General features: G+C 51.7%; 1 protein-coding gene across 1 annotated transcript in view; it reads left to right on the forward strand.

The window, feature by feature from the left end:
- The window catches only part of LOC144264379 (dedicator of cytokinesis protein 2-like), a 336,931-nt gene that overhangs the window by 62,705 nt on the left and 259,461 nt on the right, over positions 1 to 14,765 (forward strand). The window contains exons 14-16 of the mRNA XM_077816134.1: positions 2,683 to 2,807; positions 5,578 to 5,676; positions 6,665 to 6,737. Coding sequence (XP_077672260.1) covers positions 2,683 to 2,807; positions 5,578 to 5,676; positions 6,665 to 6,737 — 297 coding nt within the window. The remainder of the gene's footprint in view (positions 1 to 2,682; positions 2,808 to 5,577; positions 5,677 to 6,664; positions 6,738 to 14,765) is intronic.

A 14,765-nucleotide genomic window follows, 5' to 3' on the forward strand; every position in this document is an offset into this window, starting at 1 on the left:
GGAAGTGGGCTTTAGCCCACGAAACCTTATGCTTTGTGTATATATATATATATATATATATACACACACACACGCACACACACACAGAGAACATGAAAAAATGGGGGTTGCCATACCAACTCTTAATGAGACCAATCGATTAAAGTGGGCTATTATCAGCAGGAGAAAAAAATGTTTTTTGTAGTGATAATCAGGATAGCCAATTTCAAACAGTTGACAAGAAGGTGAGAATAACAGTAGGGGGAAAACTAGCATGGGGAAATAGTTTTTAGTTAGTGTATAGACTCATCCACTCCCAGTCTTTATTCAAGCCTAATTTAATGGTGTCCAGTTTGCAGATTAATTCCAGTTCTGCTGTTTCTCGTTGGAGGCTGTTTTTGAAGTTTTTTTGTTGAATAATTGCGACTTTTAGGTCTGTAATGGAGTGTCCAGGGACGTTGAAGTGTTCTCTGACTGGTTTTTGAATGTTAGAATTCTTGACGTCTGATTTGTGACCATTTATTCTTTTGCATAGAGACTGTCCGGTTTGGCTGATGTACATGGCTGAGGGGCATTGCTGGCACATGATGGCATAGATCACATTGGTAGATGTGCAGGTGAACGAGCCTCTGATAGTGTGGCTGATGTGATTAGGTTCTATGATGGTGTCCCTTGAATAGATATATGGACACAGTTGGCAACAGGCTTTGTTGCAAGGATAGGTTCCTGGGTTAGTGTTTTTGTTGTGTGGTGTGTGGTTGCTGGTGAGTATTTGCTTCAGGTTGGGGAGCTGTCTGTAAGCGAGGACTGGCCTGTCTCCCAAGAATCTGTGAGAGTGAGGGATCGTCTTAGTCTGCCCTGAGAGCAAGCTTAATCATTCCCCCGCCCCTCCAGCCCCACTTCCCCAGGTAACAATGCAAAGCATAGGGGAAACTGAGGCACACATGGACATCATAAAAATATTACAAAAAATTCCCACTTCATCATCACAACATCCTCCTGGATTTGCCTCCCCAGAGCAAGGGCTTTTGCCTACCACCTGCATGGGGGAGCAGGATCAATAGCCTGACTCTTTGTTCATCTAGTGCGCCTGTGTTACAGATCTGGTCAGGCTCTCTCTGCTGGCCACTCACCATATTCTTGGGAGGGGAATCCCATCTCTTGGATCCTCAAGTGTTTTAAGCTTCCAGAGTGTGACAGAGCCCAGGCACTATGCCAGTCTTGGGGGTTCCTAGGCAAACTCTGAGAGTGCAAACCCTCTGTCTAGCACTCCCTCAAAAGCTGTGACCACATGGTCCAACAGCCTAGCCCTCTGAAACCAGTGTTGGTTCCTGCTGCCCTGTAGCTTAAACACATCCTCTCTCAGAATCCTACTGAAAACACCCTCTCTCAGAATCCCCCCAAAGACATGAGCCTTCTGGGTTACAGTTTAATTCTCTCAGGGCCATGTGGTAAGCATAGCATATAACACATACAGCCAGACTTCACACAGGTTCTAACACACAGATGGTCTTTATGTAATCATATGAGAAATATACAGGTCCATACAAAAATAATAAACCCTACATGCATTCCCCTGCCTTAGTTTCCACACCACTCCAGAGCATTCTTTGGGTTGGGGACCAAAATCGTTCTGCTCCAGTGCATGGCTTGTCCTAAAAAAAGAGTCTTCTTCTCTAGGTTATCATACCTCTTTTGACCTTGGCTAGTCCATGGCCTGTCTTCCTTCTGCCCAGGTTTCCTGTGCGTTTCTCTCTAAGTTCCTGTTTATATGCCTCCCCACCCTACACCTCACTTTGTTCTGCCTTTTAGTAAATGTCCACCCTCTACTTCTCCCCTCCCTTCAGAGAGGTAAGGTAAAACTGGTTTCCCCCAGGATGTAGTTACTTTTTAGCATAACAGTTGTGTGGTTGTACAGACAGATCCCCCAAATCATTGCAATCTGTCACTGCAGTGTTTGGGTGCTATCAGAGTGTGTGTGTGTGTGTGGGGGTGGGGGGGATGCCTTATTCCCCTTTCTTCTCAGATGGAAATTGGGTTCCTCCAAAGCATCCCAACACCTGCTAGACTGAACAGGCAACTGAAGTGGGATTTGCCAAATGGAAGAGAAGCCAGATCAGATCATGACTGGCAGTTACTGCAGTGGAACCAGAATTACCCTTCATGGGCCTACTGCTGCTAGCCCTTTAACATTTGAAAGGCCTTCATCTTGGACACCCCAGAAGCACTGGGTATGCACAACGCAGAGGTTATTCTGATTCCTGCAGTTCAAGAATGGCCAAGCAAGTGGAGAGGGGAAATCAGACTGCCTGTCCTTATAGAGAGACCTACACTAGGAATTTGAGTGCAGCTGGCCTGGCAGCCACTCCTCTATTAAAAGGGGTAGGTGTAAGGGAGGAAATGAAGGGACCATATCAAAACACTAGTAAATGTGTAGTAGGAAGCCATTTTTGCTGGTCTCAATGACTGGGAGTGGGCTGGGCGGGACTTAGTGGGGCTTCTTGGCTCTAAATTTGAGGAATCTGTGGAACTGTAGGGGTGTGTGTGTGTGTGTGTGTGTTTTCATTTTAACCAAAGCATTGGCCCATCCCTATGAATAGTCCTGTGTGCTTTGAGGTAGGAGAGCATTGAAGGCTCCTGGGGCCACTGGTAGCAGCTCAGGCCTGACCTCACTGCAACCTCGCTGTGTGTGGCTCTCCCCAGGGGACATCAGGAACGACATTTACCTCACATTGGTGCAGGGTGAGTTTGACAAGGGGAACAAGAAGACGCAGAAGAACGTGGAGGTGACAGTGTGTGTCTGTGATGAGACTGGGAGCGTGATGCAGGTGAGTGTGCCCCATACTGGCTGTAGAGTAGTGAGAGCCATGTGGTAGTGGGTGCAGGGAAAGGGGAAAACCCAAATCTTGTGGGATTAAATCTGACTGTGCCAGCGCTACTTGACTCCTCCCTCCTTTGGAGATGACTCAGGAGGTGCCAGGCATCCTTGGGTTAACTCCAGGGACTTCAGAAGTGCTATGTAGAACCAAGCCAATGGGAAAGTGCTGGATCTGGATCTGAACTACACAGACCAGGCACACAGACCTGTCTGGAAGCAGTTTTGCAGTAGTGCTCAGAGGCAATTACCACCTAGAAAGTCTTTGCCAGCTCCTTCACTGTAGGTGGTTGGGGTGTTCTTGGCAGATCACTCCTGAGGGGACTGAGGGGACTGAGGCTCTTGAAATGGACCTTCAAAATGGGCTTTGCCTCTAAATTTGAATCCATCCTGCATTGTCAAACATTGCTTAGAACAGGAACCAGGCTCTGCCATCACTGTCTGTCTTGAGCTACTCTTTGCATATTCTCTGTGTTGTTAAGTCCCATGCGTTTTCCCTCTCTAAGAACTGTTTGACAGAGGGATTCTTTTGATTGGTCCCCTTTATATGGTCCTTCAGCGGCCCAATGACATACCTTCCATGGCAGATGCTTTGGTTTCATTCTTAACACACCTCAGATATTTCCAGCTTCATTTCTGAATAACTTTGGCGTTAAGGGGTTGCTGAACTTTCTGAAAAATCTCAGCATTTGTTTATAAATTCAATCCATCTGATACCTAGTATTTTCCAGAGGCATTTGCTTTTGGAGGCATTTTAGACATCTGTCTGTACCTTTAGTGGGTTTCCAGCTTTCACATCCATATGTTAAAATGGAAATAATATTTGAGTTGAAGATTTGTAGTTTGGTCTTTATATTGTAGATTTTTGATGACTAAATCCTGTTTTAAGCTGGTGAATGCAGCTGGTGCCTTGCTAATTCACCTCTAAAACTAGAGCCAAAAAGGCTGTGAGAAGGGAAAGAGGAGAATCAGCTTATTGTAGGGCTTGTCAGAGCCATTCAAGGCCCTCCAGCCTGTCCTCAGATGCTCCTTGGATGTGCATGGTCCTATCCCCACAACATGTGTGTTAGAGACTCCAAATGCCAGAGCAGAGGGAGAGGCTTTGGGTGCTGCAGAAGTGAAATGTGGCTTGGCAGCTCCAGGAAAGGCTCATTTAGGAGAGGAGCACAAGGAAGTGCACAGGTAAGGGAAGGAGATTGTGCTTGCTCAGGCCAAGCCCTGGAGTTGCTCCTGACAGTACATTGACTCTTGTCCTTACTCATTCCCCAAATGTTTGCTTTTATTTCTAATTAGACTCTCAGCTGATACATTGGATGTAGGCTTGTTAATAATCCAGAGATGCAATCTCTTCTCCCACCCCAGTCTCTGTTTCTCTATCTGTGATAATGATTTTCCCATGTTACAACAAGACTTGAATCTTGAAAGCTCTCTGGAGGGTCGTTTAGAAGACCTTGGAAGACTGGAGCCAGGTCTGCAGTTAGAGAGGGCATTCCAGCCTAGCAGGGCAGCTTCACTGTAGCCCCATTCACTCTCAGCTGTGGGGCTCTGTCATGGTGTGTATCACTCACCAGTGGACCGGTGCCTCCTCCTTGTCATTCTGGGGATTAGCTCGAGGCAGACTTCCCCATCTGCAGTCTGCACCCCATTCCTCCTTCCCTGCAGCCTCTCTCGCAAGTGTCAGGAACTGCAGCGTCCTCTTTGGGGCTTGGCCCTCTGACTGTGTCATTATCCATGTTCCCCCTTCCGGGAAGGTTTAGCTCCTCAGTAGTCCAGCCACTTCCCCAGTGGTATCTGCAGTCAGTTGTCCTGCCACTTCCCCAGTGGTGAATGGGGGGGACCCAGGCCCCCCCACTACTCCAGATCCCAGCCCAGGGATCCTCTGAACTGCAGTCCCATACTGCATTCCTTTGCCATTACTATCACTGCAATTCCCCGGGCCACTTCCCCAGGACCACAGCACCCTCCTCAGTCTCAGCAGCCTGGCTGGAGCGCCTTCTCTTTTCCCCAGGTTCCTGCCTACACTGCTCTGTCCAAGGTGCTACAGGGTTGCAGCCTACTTGAGGCACAGCCTACTCAAGGCATAGGCTTCCCTCCTCAAGCTCCAGGGAGCCACTGAGGCTTCTCTGCCCGGCTCTTCTTATATGGGCCTGCTGGGCCCTGATTTGCTGCTCGTCACAGCCCCTTTCCTTTTGGCTGCTTTCTGCACAGCCTCCCTAGGGCTCTATTAACCCCTTACTAGTTAGTGTGGGATGGATGCCCCATCACAGGCTCTCACTGGGAAGTGTGGCCCAGGACAGGCAATGGTAATTCAGTGCAGAGTGGCACAGCTATAACAAGGACTATGCGTGCCAGGCTGACAGAACAGTGAGGGCAGTGGGGCTGCCTGTTTGTGCAGGATTGCACAGCCGGTGGGTGGGAAGGAGACCATGCTGTGGGTGGGCAGTTAGAAGCCATCAGATGGGATGCTAAAGGCTAGAATGGGCTGGCAGTCATGGAGCTTAGCATGCTATGACAGGTTGGTGCAGCCAGGGGAATGGGGTACGATAGGCTGGAGCTGGTTGGCCTATTGGTCAGCATGCAGAATTTCTGTTCTTAATGGTTGATTTCCATATCTGTGGCGGAAATGCTGCAGCTCTGAATTGCTTGGATGCAGGAAAACTGTTTGCCTAGTAATCATAAAAGCTCATCACTAATTGACTCTCCCCTGGTTGTTCACTTCCCAGAATGTGATTTTCCCGGGTGCTGGTGACAAGCCTTCAAGTGAATATTGTTCTGTGGTCTATTACCAGCAGCGGCAACAGCGGTGGATGGAGACAATGAAGGTCTGTTTGAACTTCCCCATGCTTTGGAGGTGATTAGGGAGGGGATCAGCTGTGATTGAGATCTTGGATATGAAACCTGCAACCTGAGCTGGCTGGTACCAGGTGTGCGGTCTGCTCTGACCAGACTCTGCCTGTCTCCTCCTGACTCACACAGAGGCTAGGCAGAGCTGTGAAGAACATCCGACTGCTAAAAATTACAGTTCTCATATTTCTCTTGTGCAAGGAGAATGAACAGCCTGAGGGAGTCTCCTCTGCCCAGAGAAATCCCTCCCCAGTGAGCAAAGTTCATAGCATCCCATGCAAACAGAGGAGGGAAGAGGTCAGCTCTGAGACTGAATATTGCTTAATGATCCACTGTATGGAGAACAGGGGTGATCATACAGCTCAGTCCATAGAGGGAGCTGTGACACAAGAGCAAATCCCACATTCACAGAGACAAACATCCATTGTGTCCGTGGGAGCTCCTTTTCTCAAGGCCCTGAAGTCTTGAGAGCGAGGGGAGTAACAGAAGCTGCATAGATCAGCTCTGCACTCCATAGGCAATTCCACAGCACTGACTGAACTCCCTATGTCTTGCCCCAGCCTGCTGTCCTCAGTGAAACCTGGCTTGCGTTCTCTAGGAATTCAGCCCCACTCATGAATGGGGGTATGGCTACATGTCGTTATAGGTGGATATGCACACAGGCATACAGATTTACACAAAGGCGCCAGGGTACCTCCAGATGCACGTGTGGACATGCATGCACAGACACATCCAGACATGGACACAGGCACACACATGTATGCACAGCCGCGCGCACACGGATGGACGTGCACAGACAGACACATGTTCAGATCTCTACACTTTACTAGTTAAAAGCAGAGTGGGGTTCTGGATTGAGCATCTTAATCCATGGTTGACCTTTGGCTCTATCAAAGCTTAGGTCCTCTGATGCACCTATGACTGGGCCTATTCCCTCCTGTGCTAATGCTGACTCTTCTCTCCTAGATTGCTGTTCCCATTGAGGATGTCCACAGGACCCATCTGAGATTCACCTTCAGGCACCGCTCTTCCAGTGACTGTAAGTTTTCCTTCTGCTTCTAATCTTGTTCTGTTAGTGGTCCAGGCAAGGGCTAGGGCCTCTCCTCTAGAGTCAGTCTGCAAGACTGAAAAAATCATATGGTAGCACAGGGTGGGCAGTAGCACGTGGTTTTTCGCTGGGACAGGTTTGCAAGGCTTCCCAGCTGCAGGGAGGAAGCACTGCAACTGCTATGCAGCCCCCAACTGCTTCTGTGTGGCCTGACCTGTCCCTCCTCCACAGTGATTCTCGTCCTCAGAGTTCTTTGACTAGACGCAGCTGTGTATTCCACGCAGGTGTGCACATGCACAGTGCACCAGAGCTGGAGAATTTTGCTTAGCAGTACTCATGGGGCTGGGGCAGCATTCATGCCTTGTGACGGTTGCCCCTCCTCTGGCTATATGAGGCGGCAGTGGTCTGACTCCCCTCCGTTCCTTCTCACTGCTCATGGCTGGAGTCCGAGCCCTGTGTGGTTTTCACCTCACAGTCCCTTCTCAGTTACTGAGAGTTTTCTATGTATATAGTTTTCATAGTTGTATAGCTAGTTAGTACCCTTGTTAGTATTAGTAAGTTAGTTGTCCTGGATAATGCCCTCACCAGGGTTCAAACACTGTCCATTGTGTGTGTGGAGGGAAGTGCGGGGGGGGGGCGATACCCATTAGTGATCCCCCCACAAGGTGTTTGCTCTGTTTGGGCGAGAGTTTGATTTGTAAATCGTTCTAGAAGGACTCAGGTGGCTAGAGACCTTTGCCTGAAGCAGCACCTCCTCAAGCAGGCCGTGAGGACTGTTTCCATACCGAGGCTTGAATCAGATCAGCAGTCGCCCTCAGGTTCAGTTCCACGCTCCAGGGCTAGTGTCTCTCCCAGGAGACGGGAGCCATTCGCCTCCTCAAGTGCACTGAAGAAAAGATCTCATAAGACCAATCGGTACCACTCCAGGTCTTGTGGAGATTCTTCCTCTTCCTCTAAGAGGAGTATGGACCGGCCTCATGCTACTTCCGGCATGTCGGATGGAGCAGGTCCTTCAAATCGCGGCCTGGTGCTGCCTAGAGAGGTGCACGCACCTGTGCTGTTGGTTCTGGTTCCAGCCCTGGGAGGTCTGTTGAGTCTGGCACTGGCGACAATGATGCCAGCTCCAGCTCTCTCCATGCCAGTGGCTTACCAGTTGGCAGCAGATCTACTCTGTCTGTTGGTTCTGGACTCCTCGGCATGGACATGGTCTTGGTGGAAGATCCCATTTTTGATGCCGGCTCTGTCTGCTGCCTCAGCACTGCTGCTGACCTCAGTACTGGCACGGCTCCCGGCACTGGATGCAACTATGATGCGTTTGGCTCTGGTCTCATCATCGGCACCAGGACCTCTTTCTTGCTGGGTAGCAAATGAGTTGGACCAATTGCTTGTGCCATCGGAGCTAGCTCCACCACTGTCCCCAGAGACCTGGGGCTTCTCAGGATCCAAGTCAGGGTCCTCCTCCCACTCACCATCACCTGATATGTGTTGAGGACCATTCTCAGAGCAACATTGCTATTGAGACTGGTAGTCAGGACAGGGGCCCCTGGCCTGAGGCCTACTGGCCACCAATGCCCTACCTGTATCCCCAGTGGCCTCACTGGACTCTATGGGATGCTCTGTGGTCTTGGAAGTCACACTCCTCATCCTGTTCCAGAGCAAGATCACTGGGCACATCGGTGGCTGCGGTTGTGGATCCACTGCAAGCTGAGGCATCGGTTTGCTTCCCCTCTCGGGGCCTCTGAAGTTGTTCCACCCAGGTCCAACAATTCAGGGGCAGGACCCATCCCTATCACAGCTGCCCACTTCATCGTCATCCCCTGACAATTCAGTGTTACCAGGCTCCTCTTCTACCTTGGTGCCTGAGGATTTCAAGGCCTACCAGGACCTTCTGTAGCATGTGGCTGCAACCTTGGGCAGAGTTTCTGAAGGAAAATACTTACAAACTACTGGTGTGATAAAGTTCCTCCTCTGCCTTGGTTGGTCCTGCGTTTATTGGTGGATTTGTTTGCCTTAATTTACTTAATCCGGGACTAATATATCTGCCTTCTATCACTCTTCTGTATCCACTGACTCCCTTGACACCTTCGAGGAGCGGTGGGCGCTGTCTGGGGTTCTCTGCTCAGTGTCCCTGTCCGGTTCCCTCCGTCTGACCCTTTGGTTGAGGGGAAGAGCGAGAGACGCCAGCCCCAGCCGTTGCCGCTGTGGATACCATCATTCCTGTCATCTAGGAGGGGTCCTATAATACAGGGGTGTCTACCCCCCCCCCAAACCGCCCACCCCGCAGCTGTGCCCATCTTACCAGGCACTCTCAGGAGAGGGAGGATCGGTGACACTGGGCACGGCACTAGGTAACTCACGGGGGTGGAAGACCACGAGTGTCGAGGAAGCCCCCCCGCCCTAGGCCACCAGGTAACTCAGGAGGGTGGAAGACCACGAGTGTCGAGGAAGCCCCCCCGCTCTGGGCCCAGGCTAGCCTGAACACTTCTCCCTCTTGAAAGCTGCTGTGTTATACCTTCTGTTTGCGTTGTCTTGTTGCATAGTTGTTTTGTTTTCTTTGGTAATTCTGTAAGTGTTACCAATAAACTTTCTTTCTGTTTCAAAAAAACTGCCCGTTACCTTACCCAGGGAACAGCGATCTACTTAATCCGGGACTAATATATCTGCCTTCTATCACTCTTCTGTATCCACTGACTCCCTTGACACCTTCGAGGAGCGGTGGGCGCTGTCCGGGGTTCTCTGCTCGGTGTCCCCGTCCGGTTCCCTCCGTGTGACCCTTTGGTTGAGGGGAAGAGCGAGAGACGCCAGCCCCAGCCGTTGCCGCTGTGGATACCATTATTCCTGTCATCTAGGAGGGGTCCTATAATACAGGGGTGTCTACCCCCCCGCCCCACCCCTAAACCGCCCACCCCGCAGCCGTGCCCATCTTACCGGGCACTCTCAGGAGAGGGAGGATCGGTGACACTGGGCACGGCCCTAGGTAACTCGAGGGGGTGGAAGACCACGAGTGTCGAGGAAGCCCCCCCGCCCTAGGCCACCAGGTAACTCAGGAGGGTGGAAGACCACGAGTGTCGAGGAAGCCCCCCCGCTCTGGGCCCAGGCTAGCCTGAACACTTCTCCCTCCTGAAAGCTGCTGTGTTATACCTTCTGTTTGCGTTGTTTTGTTGCATAGTTGTTTTGTTTTCTTTGGTAATTCTGTAAGTGTTACCAATAAACTTCTTTTCTGTTTCAAAAATACTGCCCGTTACCTTACCCAGGGAACAGCGATCTACTTAATCTGGGACTAATATATCTGCCTTCTATCACTCTTCTGTATCCACTGACTCCCTTGATGCCTTCGAGGAGCAGTGGGCGCTGTCCGGGGTTCTCTGCTTGGTGTCCCTGTCTGGTTCCCTTTGTTTGACCCTTTGACCACACTCCTGTCCCTGTTATTTCATTAGTTGTCCCCCGTATTTATTTGGTGTCCAGGTCCTGTGGATCCCCCTCTTAGGCTGGGGCGGGGGATCCTTTAGCAGTGGGCGGGCTTTGCCTGCCCACTTCCTGGATCCCAATAGGGATCACTCTTCTGTAGCCCTCAGGCCTCATACCAGGCCTCTGATACATGGGCTTATGTTTCAGGCCCTCTTCCTAGTACACCTGCAAATAAGTATTGTGAACCGGCAGGCATTGATATCCAAGTACAATTTTATTAATTGGACAGCTATGTCTAAATTTGTAGAACAGTTACGTGAAGTCTTCAGGGAGGAATTTCGAGTGCTGATAGCTGAGTGCTGTTTGGTGGCCAAGACATCCTTCCAATCAGCTTTGGACATGGCTGATACATCGGCCAGAGCAGAGGTGGACAAACTACGGCCCGCAGGCCACATCTGGCCTGCAGGACCATCCTGCGTGGCCCCTAAGCTCCCGGCTGGGGTGACTAGCCCCCAGCCCCTCCTCTGCTGTCCCCCCTCCCCCCGCAGCATCAGCGCACTGCTCCGCCAGCGCTCTGGCCCGCTGCTCCTGCCGGGCAGTGTGGCGGCATGGCTGGCTCTGGCATGGTAAGGGGGCAGGGAGCGGTGGGTCCCGGGGGGCAGTCAGGGGACAGGGAGCAGGGGGAAGTTGGATGGGGCGGAGGTTCTGGGTGGGGGCGGTCAGGGAATGAGGAACAGTGGGGACTGGATAGGCGTGGGAGTCCTGGAGGGCCTGTCACGGGGCGGGGGTGTGGATAGGGGTTGGGAAAGTCAGGGGACAGGGGGGGTTGGATGGGTCAGGGGTTCTGGGGGGGATAGTCAGGGGATGGGGAGCAGGGAGCAGTTGGATGGGGCAGAGGTTTTGGCAGGGGGCAGTCAGGGGATGGGGAACAGGGGGTTGGATAGGCGTGGGAGTCCCGGGGGGGGGGGCCTGTCAGGGGGCAGGGGTGTGGATAGGGGTCGAGGCAGTCAGGGGGCAGGGGGGGATGGATGGGGCAGGAGTTCTGGGGGGGATAGTCAGGGGACAGGGAGCAGGGAGCGGTTGGATGGGGCAGAGGTTTTGGCGGGGGGCAGTCAGGGGATGGGGAACAGAGGGGGTTGGATAGGCGTGGGAGTCTCAGGGGGCCTGTCAGGGGTGTGGATAGGGGTTGGGGCAGTCAGGGGACAGGGAGAAGGGGGGGTTGGATAGGGGGTGGGATCCCGGGGGGCAGTTAGGGGCAGGGGTCCCAGAAGGGGGTGGTCAGAGGACAAGTTGCGGGGGACGGGTTGGGGATTCTGAGGGGGGTAGTCAGGGGGCGGGAAGTGGGAGGGGGCAGATAGGGGGCGGGGGCTAGGCTGTTGGGGAGGCACAGCCTTCCTTACCCGGCCCTCCATATAGCTTTGCAACCCCAATGTGGCCCTCGGGCCAAAAAGTTTGCCCACCCCAGGGCCAGAGTTATGGCCTCAGTAGTAACCATGAAAAGGGTAACACGGCTGTTACTCTGAAACCATGAAAAGGGTGTCTTGGCTGCAAAATTTGGCCATTGCTCCCAATGTGCTGCAGACTCTTGAGGAGCTACCCTTTGGTGGTTGAGTGCTTTTTTCAGATAAGACTGCTGAAACCTTGCACTTGTTTAAAGACTCAGGAGCTCTCTGGGAGTATATACTCCAGAGATGCGGAGACACCATTTTGACAGCAGCATCAACAGTACTGCCCACAACGCTCCTTTGGGCAGTCCTTCCCTTCCCTGAGGCAGTGAGACTACCTGAGAAAGGCCTTTGGGTTCCGGGTTCAGCCAGTTGACTTGTCCTCCCCTGGCATTTACCCAGAAGCTGGGAATGGGCGACAGAGGATGGATCACTTGATGATTACCTGCTCTGTTCATTCCTTCTCAAGCACCTGGCATTGGCCAGTGTTGGAAGACAGGATACTGGGCTAGATGGACCTTTGGTCTCACCCAATCTGGCCGTTCTTATGTTCGTATGTTATTACCAAGCACTGCTTTTGACTTATACGTCCAGGGCAGCATTGCAGTTGTGACTTCTATATCCCCGTCCCCGCCTTCAGCTCGTTTTCATGCTAATTGAGGCTCAATTACCACTGACAGCTGGGTCCTGAGCACCTTCAGATTGGGTTATGCCATCCTTTTCCTTTCTGTCCCTCCTCCTCACCCACTACCCTGTCTCTCTTCAGGGACCCTTCTCACAAGACACTGCTCCTCGAGCAGGTTCAGTCTCTACTAGCATTAGGCACTGTAGAGGAGCTCCCTCAGCAGGGGCGGCAGGTTTGTATAATTTTTGGTGGTGCCCAGAACGGGTCCAAGTCTTGCCCCAACACAGCTGCCTAAGGCTCTGGGAGGGACTTTGGGTGTGGGAGGGGTTTGAGGTGCAGGCTCTGGGAGGGACTTTGGTTACGGGGGGCAGGCTCTGGGCTAGGGCAGGGGATTGGGGTGTGGGAGAGGGTGCGGAGTGCAGTGCTTACATTGGGTGGCTCCTGAAAGCAACCTGCACACCCCTCTGGCAGCGGCTCCTAGGCTCCTGGCCAATGGGAGCTGCGGAGTTGGCACTTGAGGCGGGGGCAGCATGCGAAGACACTCCCCCCGGTGCCGTAGACCCGTTCCAGCTGCTTCCAGGAGTGGCGCGGAGCCAGTTTAGCCTCGCTGCGCTGTTGGTGATGGTGGCGGCAGGGGAGGCGAGCGGAAGAGACCCAGCCCCAAACATTGGTGGAGCCAGGCCCCCAGACCATGAATATTCCTGGAGCACGGACACCACAAGCCCATATAACTCGCTGCCCCTGGCATCAGGGCGAAGGGTTTTATTTCCGGTACTTTCTGGTTCCCCAATCCAAAGGAGGGGTGAGACCTAGGCTTGGTCTCCACAACCTCAACAAATGTATCAGATACACGATATTCCAGGGGATCACAATCCTCCCACATTAAATCAAAATGACTGGTTTGCTGCTCTGGACCTTCAGGACACTTCCTTTCAGGGGCTGATTCTTCCGAGCCACAGACGGTTTCTCCAGTTCATAGTGGCACACCAACATTATCAGTATGCAGTAATCCCCTTTGGCCTTCTCTCTGTATGGTTATAGTGATAGCCTACCTCATGAAAGGGGAAATTCATATCTTCCTGTACCTGGGCAATTGGTTACTGAAGGGCAAGTCCAGGGAAGAAGTTCAGTCTCGCGTACATTTCACACTATACTTACTCAATTACCTGGGTCTCATTCCCAACAGAGAAGTCAATGTTGGTCCCCACTTCAAGAACTTAGTTCTTTGGGGCTTAATAGATTCTACAAGTTCGAGAGCTCTTCTGCCGACAGATGGTTTTCAGGCAATTCTTCGTCTGTGTCTACAGCTTGAGTGTGCCTAAGTCTGTTGGATCACATGGCTGCTTGCACACAGGTGGTAGAGTTTGCGTTTTCACCCTCTCCAGATGTGGCTGAGGACAGTTTATTGGACTGATGGGTTTATTGGACTTTGGACTGATGGATCTGGCTCCCTCCATTGACCCTGGACTACTTATGGTGGTAGACAGTTCAGGGTAATGTATGCCCAGGAGTTCCCTTTGCTTGGTCCCCATTGACCAGGACCATTGTCACCGATGTCTCCTTGGGAGGCTGGGGTTGCTGAGAGTTCAGGATCTGTGGTCCGAAAGGAAGCTCTGTTTTTTTCATGTCAACATTCTGGAGCTTCAGGCCAATTACAATGTATGTCACGCTTCAGAGGGGTAGCCGTGTTAGTCTGGATCTGTAAAAGCGGCAAAGAGTCCTGTGGCACCTTATAGACTAACAGACGTATTGGAGCATAAACTTTTGTGGGTGAATATCCACTTCGTAGGATGCATGTAGTGGAAATTTCCAGAGGCAGGTATAAATATGCAAGCAAGAATCAGGCTAGGGATAACGAGGTTAGTTCAATCAGGGAGGATGAGGCCCTCTTCTAGCAGTTGAGGTGTGAACACCGAGGGATGAGAAACTGCTTTTGTAGTTGGCGAGCCATTCACAGTCTTTGTTTAATCCTGAGCTCATAGTGTCAAATTTGCAAATGAACTGAAGCTCCTCAGTTTCTCTTTGAAGTCTGGTCCTGAAGTTTTTTGCTGCAGGATGGCTACCTTTAAATCTGCTATTGTGAGTCCAGCGAGATTGAAGTGTTCTCCTAGAGGAGAGCGTGAGAGGGGAGGGCTCCTGCCTCATATTGAGAAAGAGGGACAATCAGTTAGCTATCATAGAATATCAGGATTAGAAGGGACCTCAGGAGGTCATCTAGTCCAACCCCCAGCTCAAAGCAGGACCAATCCCCAGTTTTTGTCCCAAAGCCCTAAATGGTCCCCTCAAGGATTGAACTCACAACCCTGGGTTTAGCAGGCCAATGCTCAAACCACTGAGCTATCCCTCCCCCCAAATCTCAAGTTATCTCAGGTGCCTATACACAAATGCAAGAAGCCTGGGAAACAAGCAGGGAGAACTGGAAGTCCTGGCACAGTCAAGGAATTAGGTTGTGATTTGAATAACAGAGACTTGGTGGGATAACTCGCATGACTGGAGTACTGTCATGGATGGATATAAACTGTTCAGGAAGGACAGGCAGGG

The sequence above is a fragment of the Eretmochelys imbricata genome, chromosome 4, assembly GCF_965152235.1.
Source record: "Eretmochelys imbricata isolate rEreImb1 chromosome 4, rEreImb1.hap1, whole genome shotgun sequence".
Classification (NCBI taxonomy): Eukaryota; Metazoa; Chordata; order Testudines; family Cheloniidae; genus Eretmochelys; species Eretmochelys imbricata.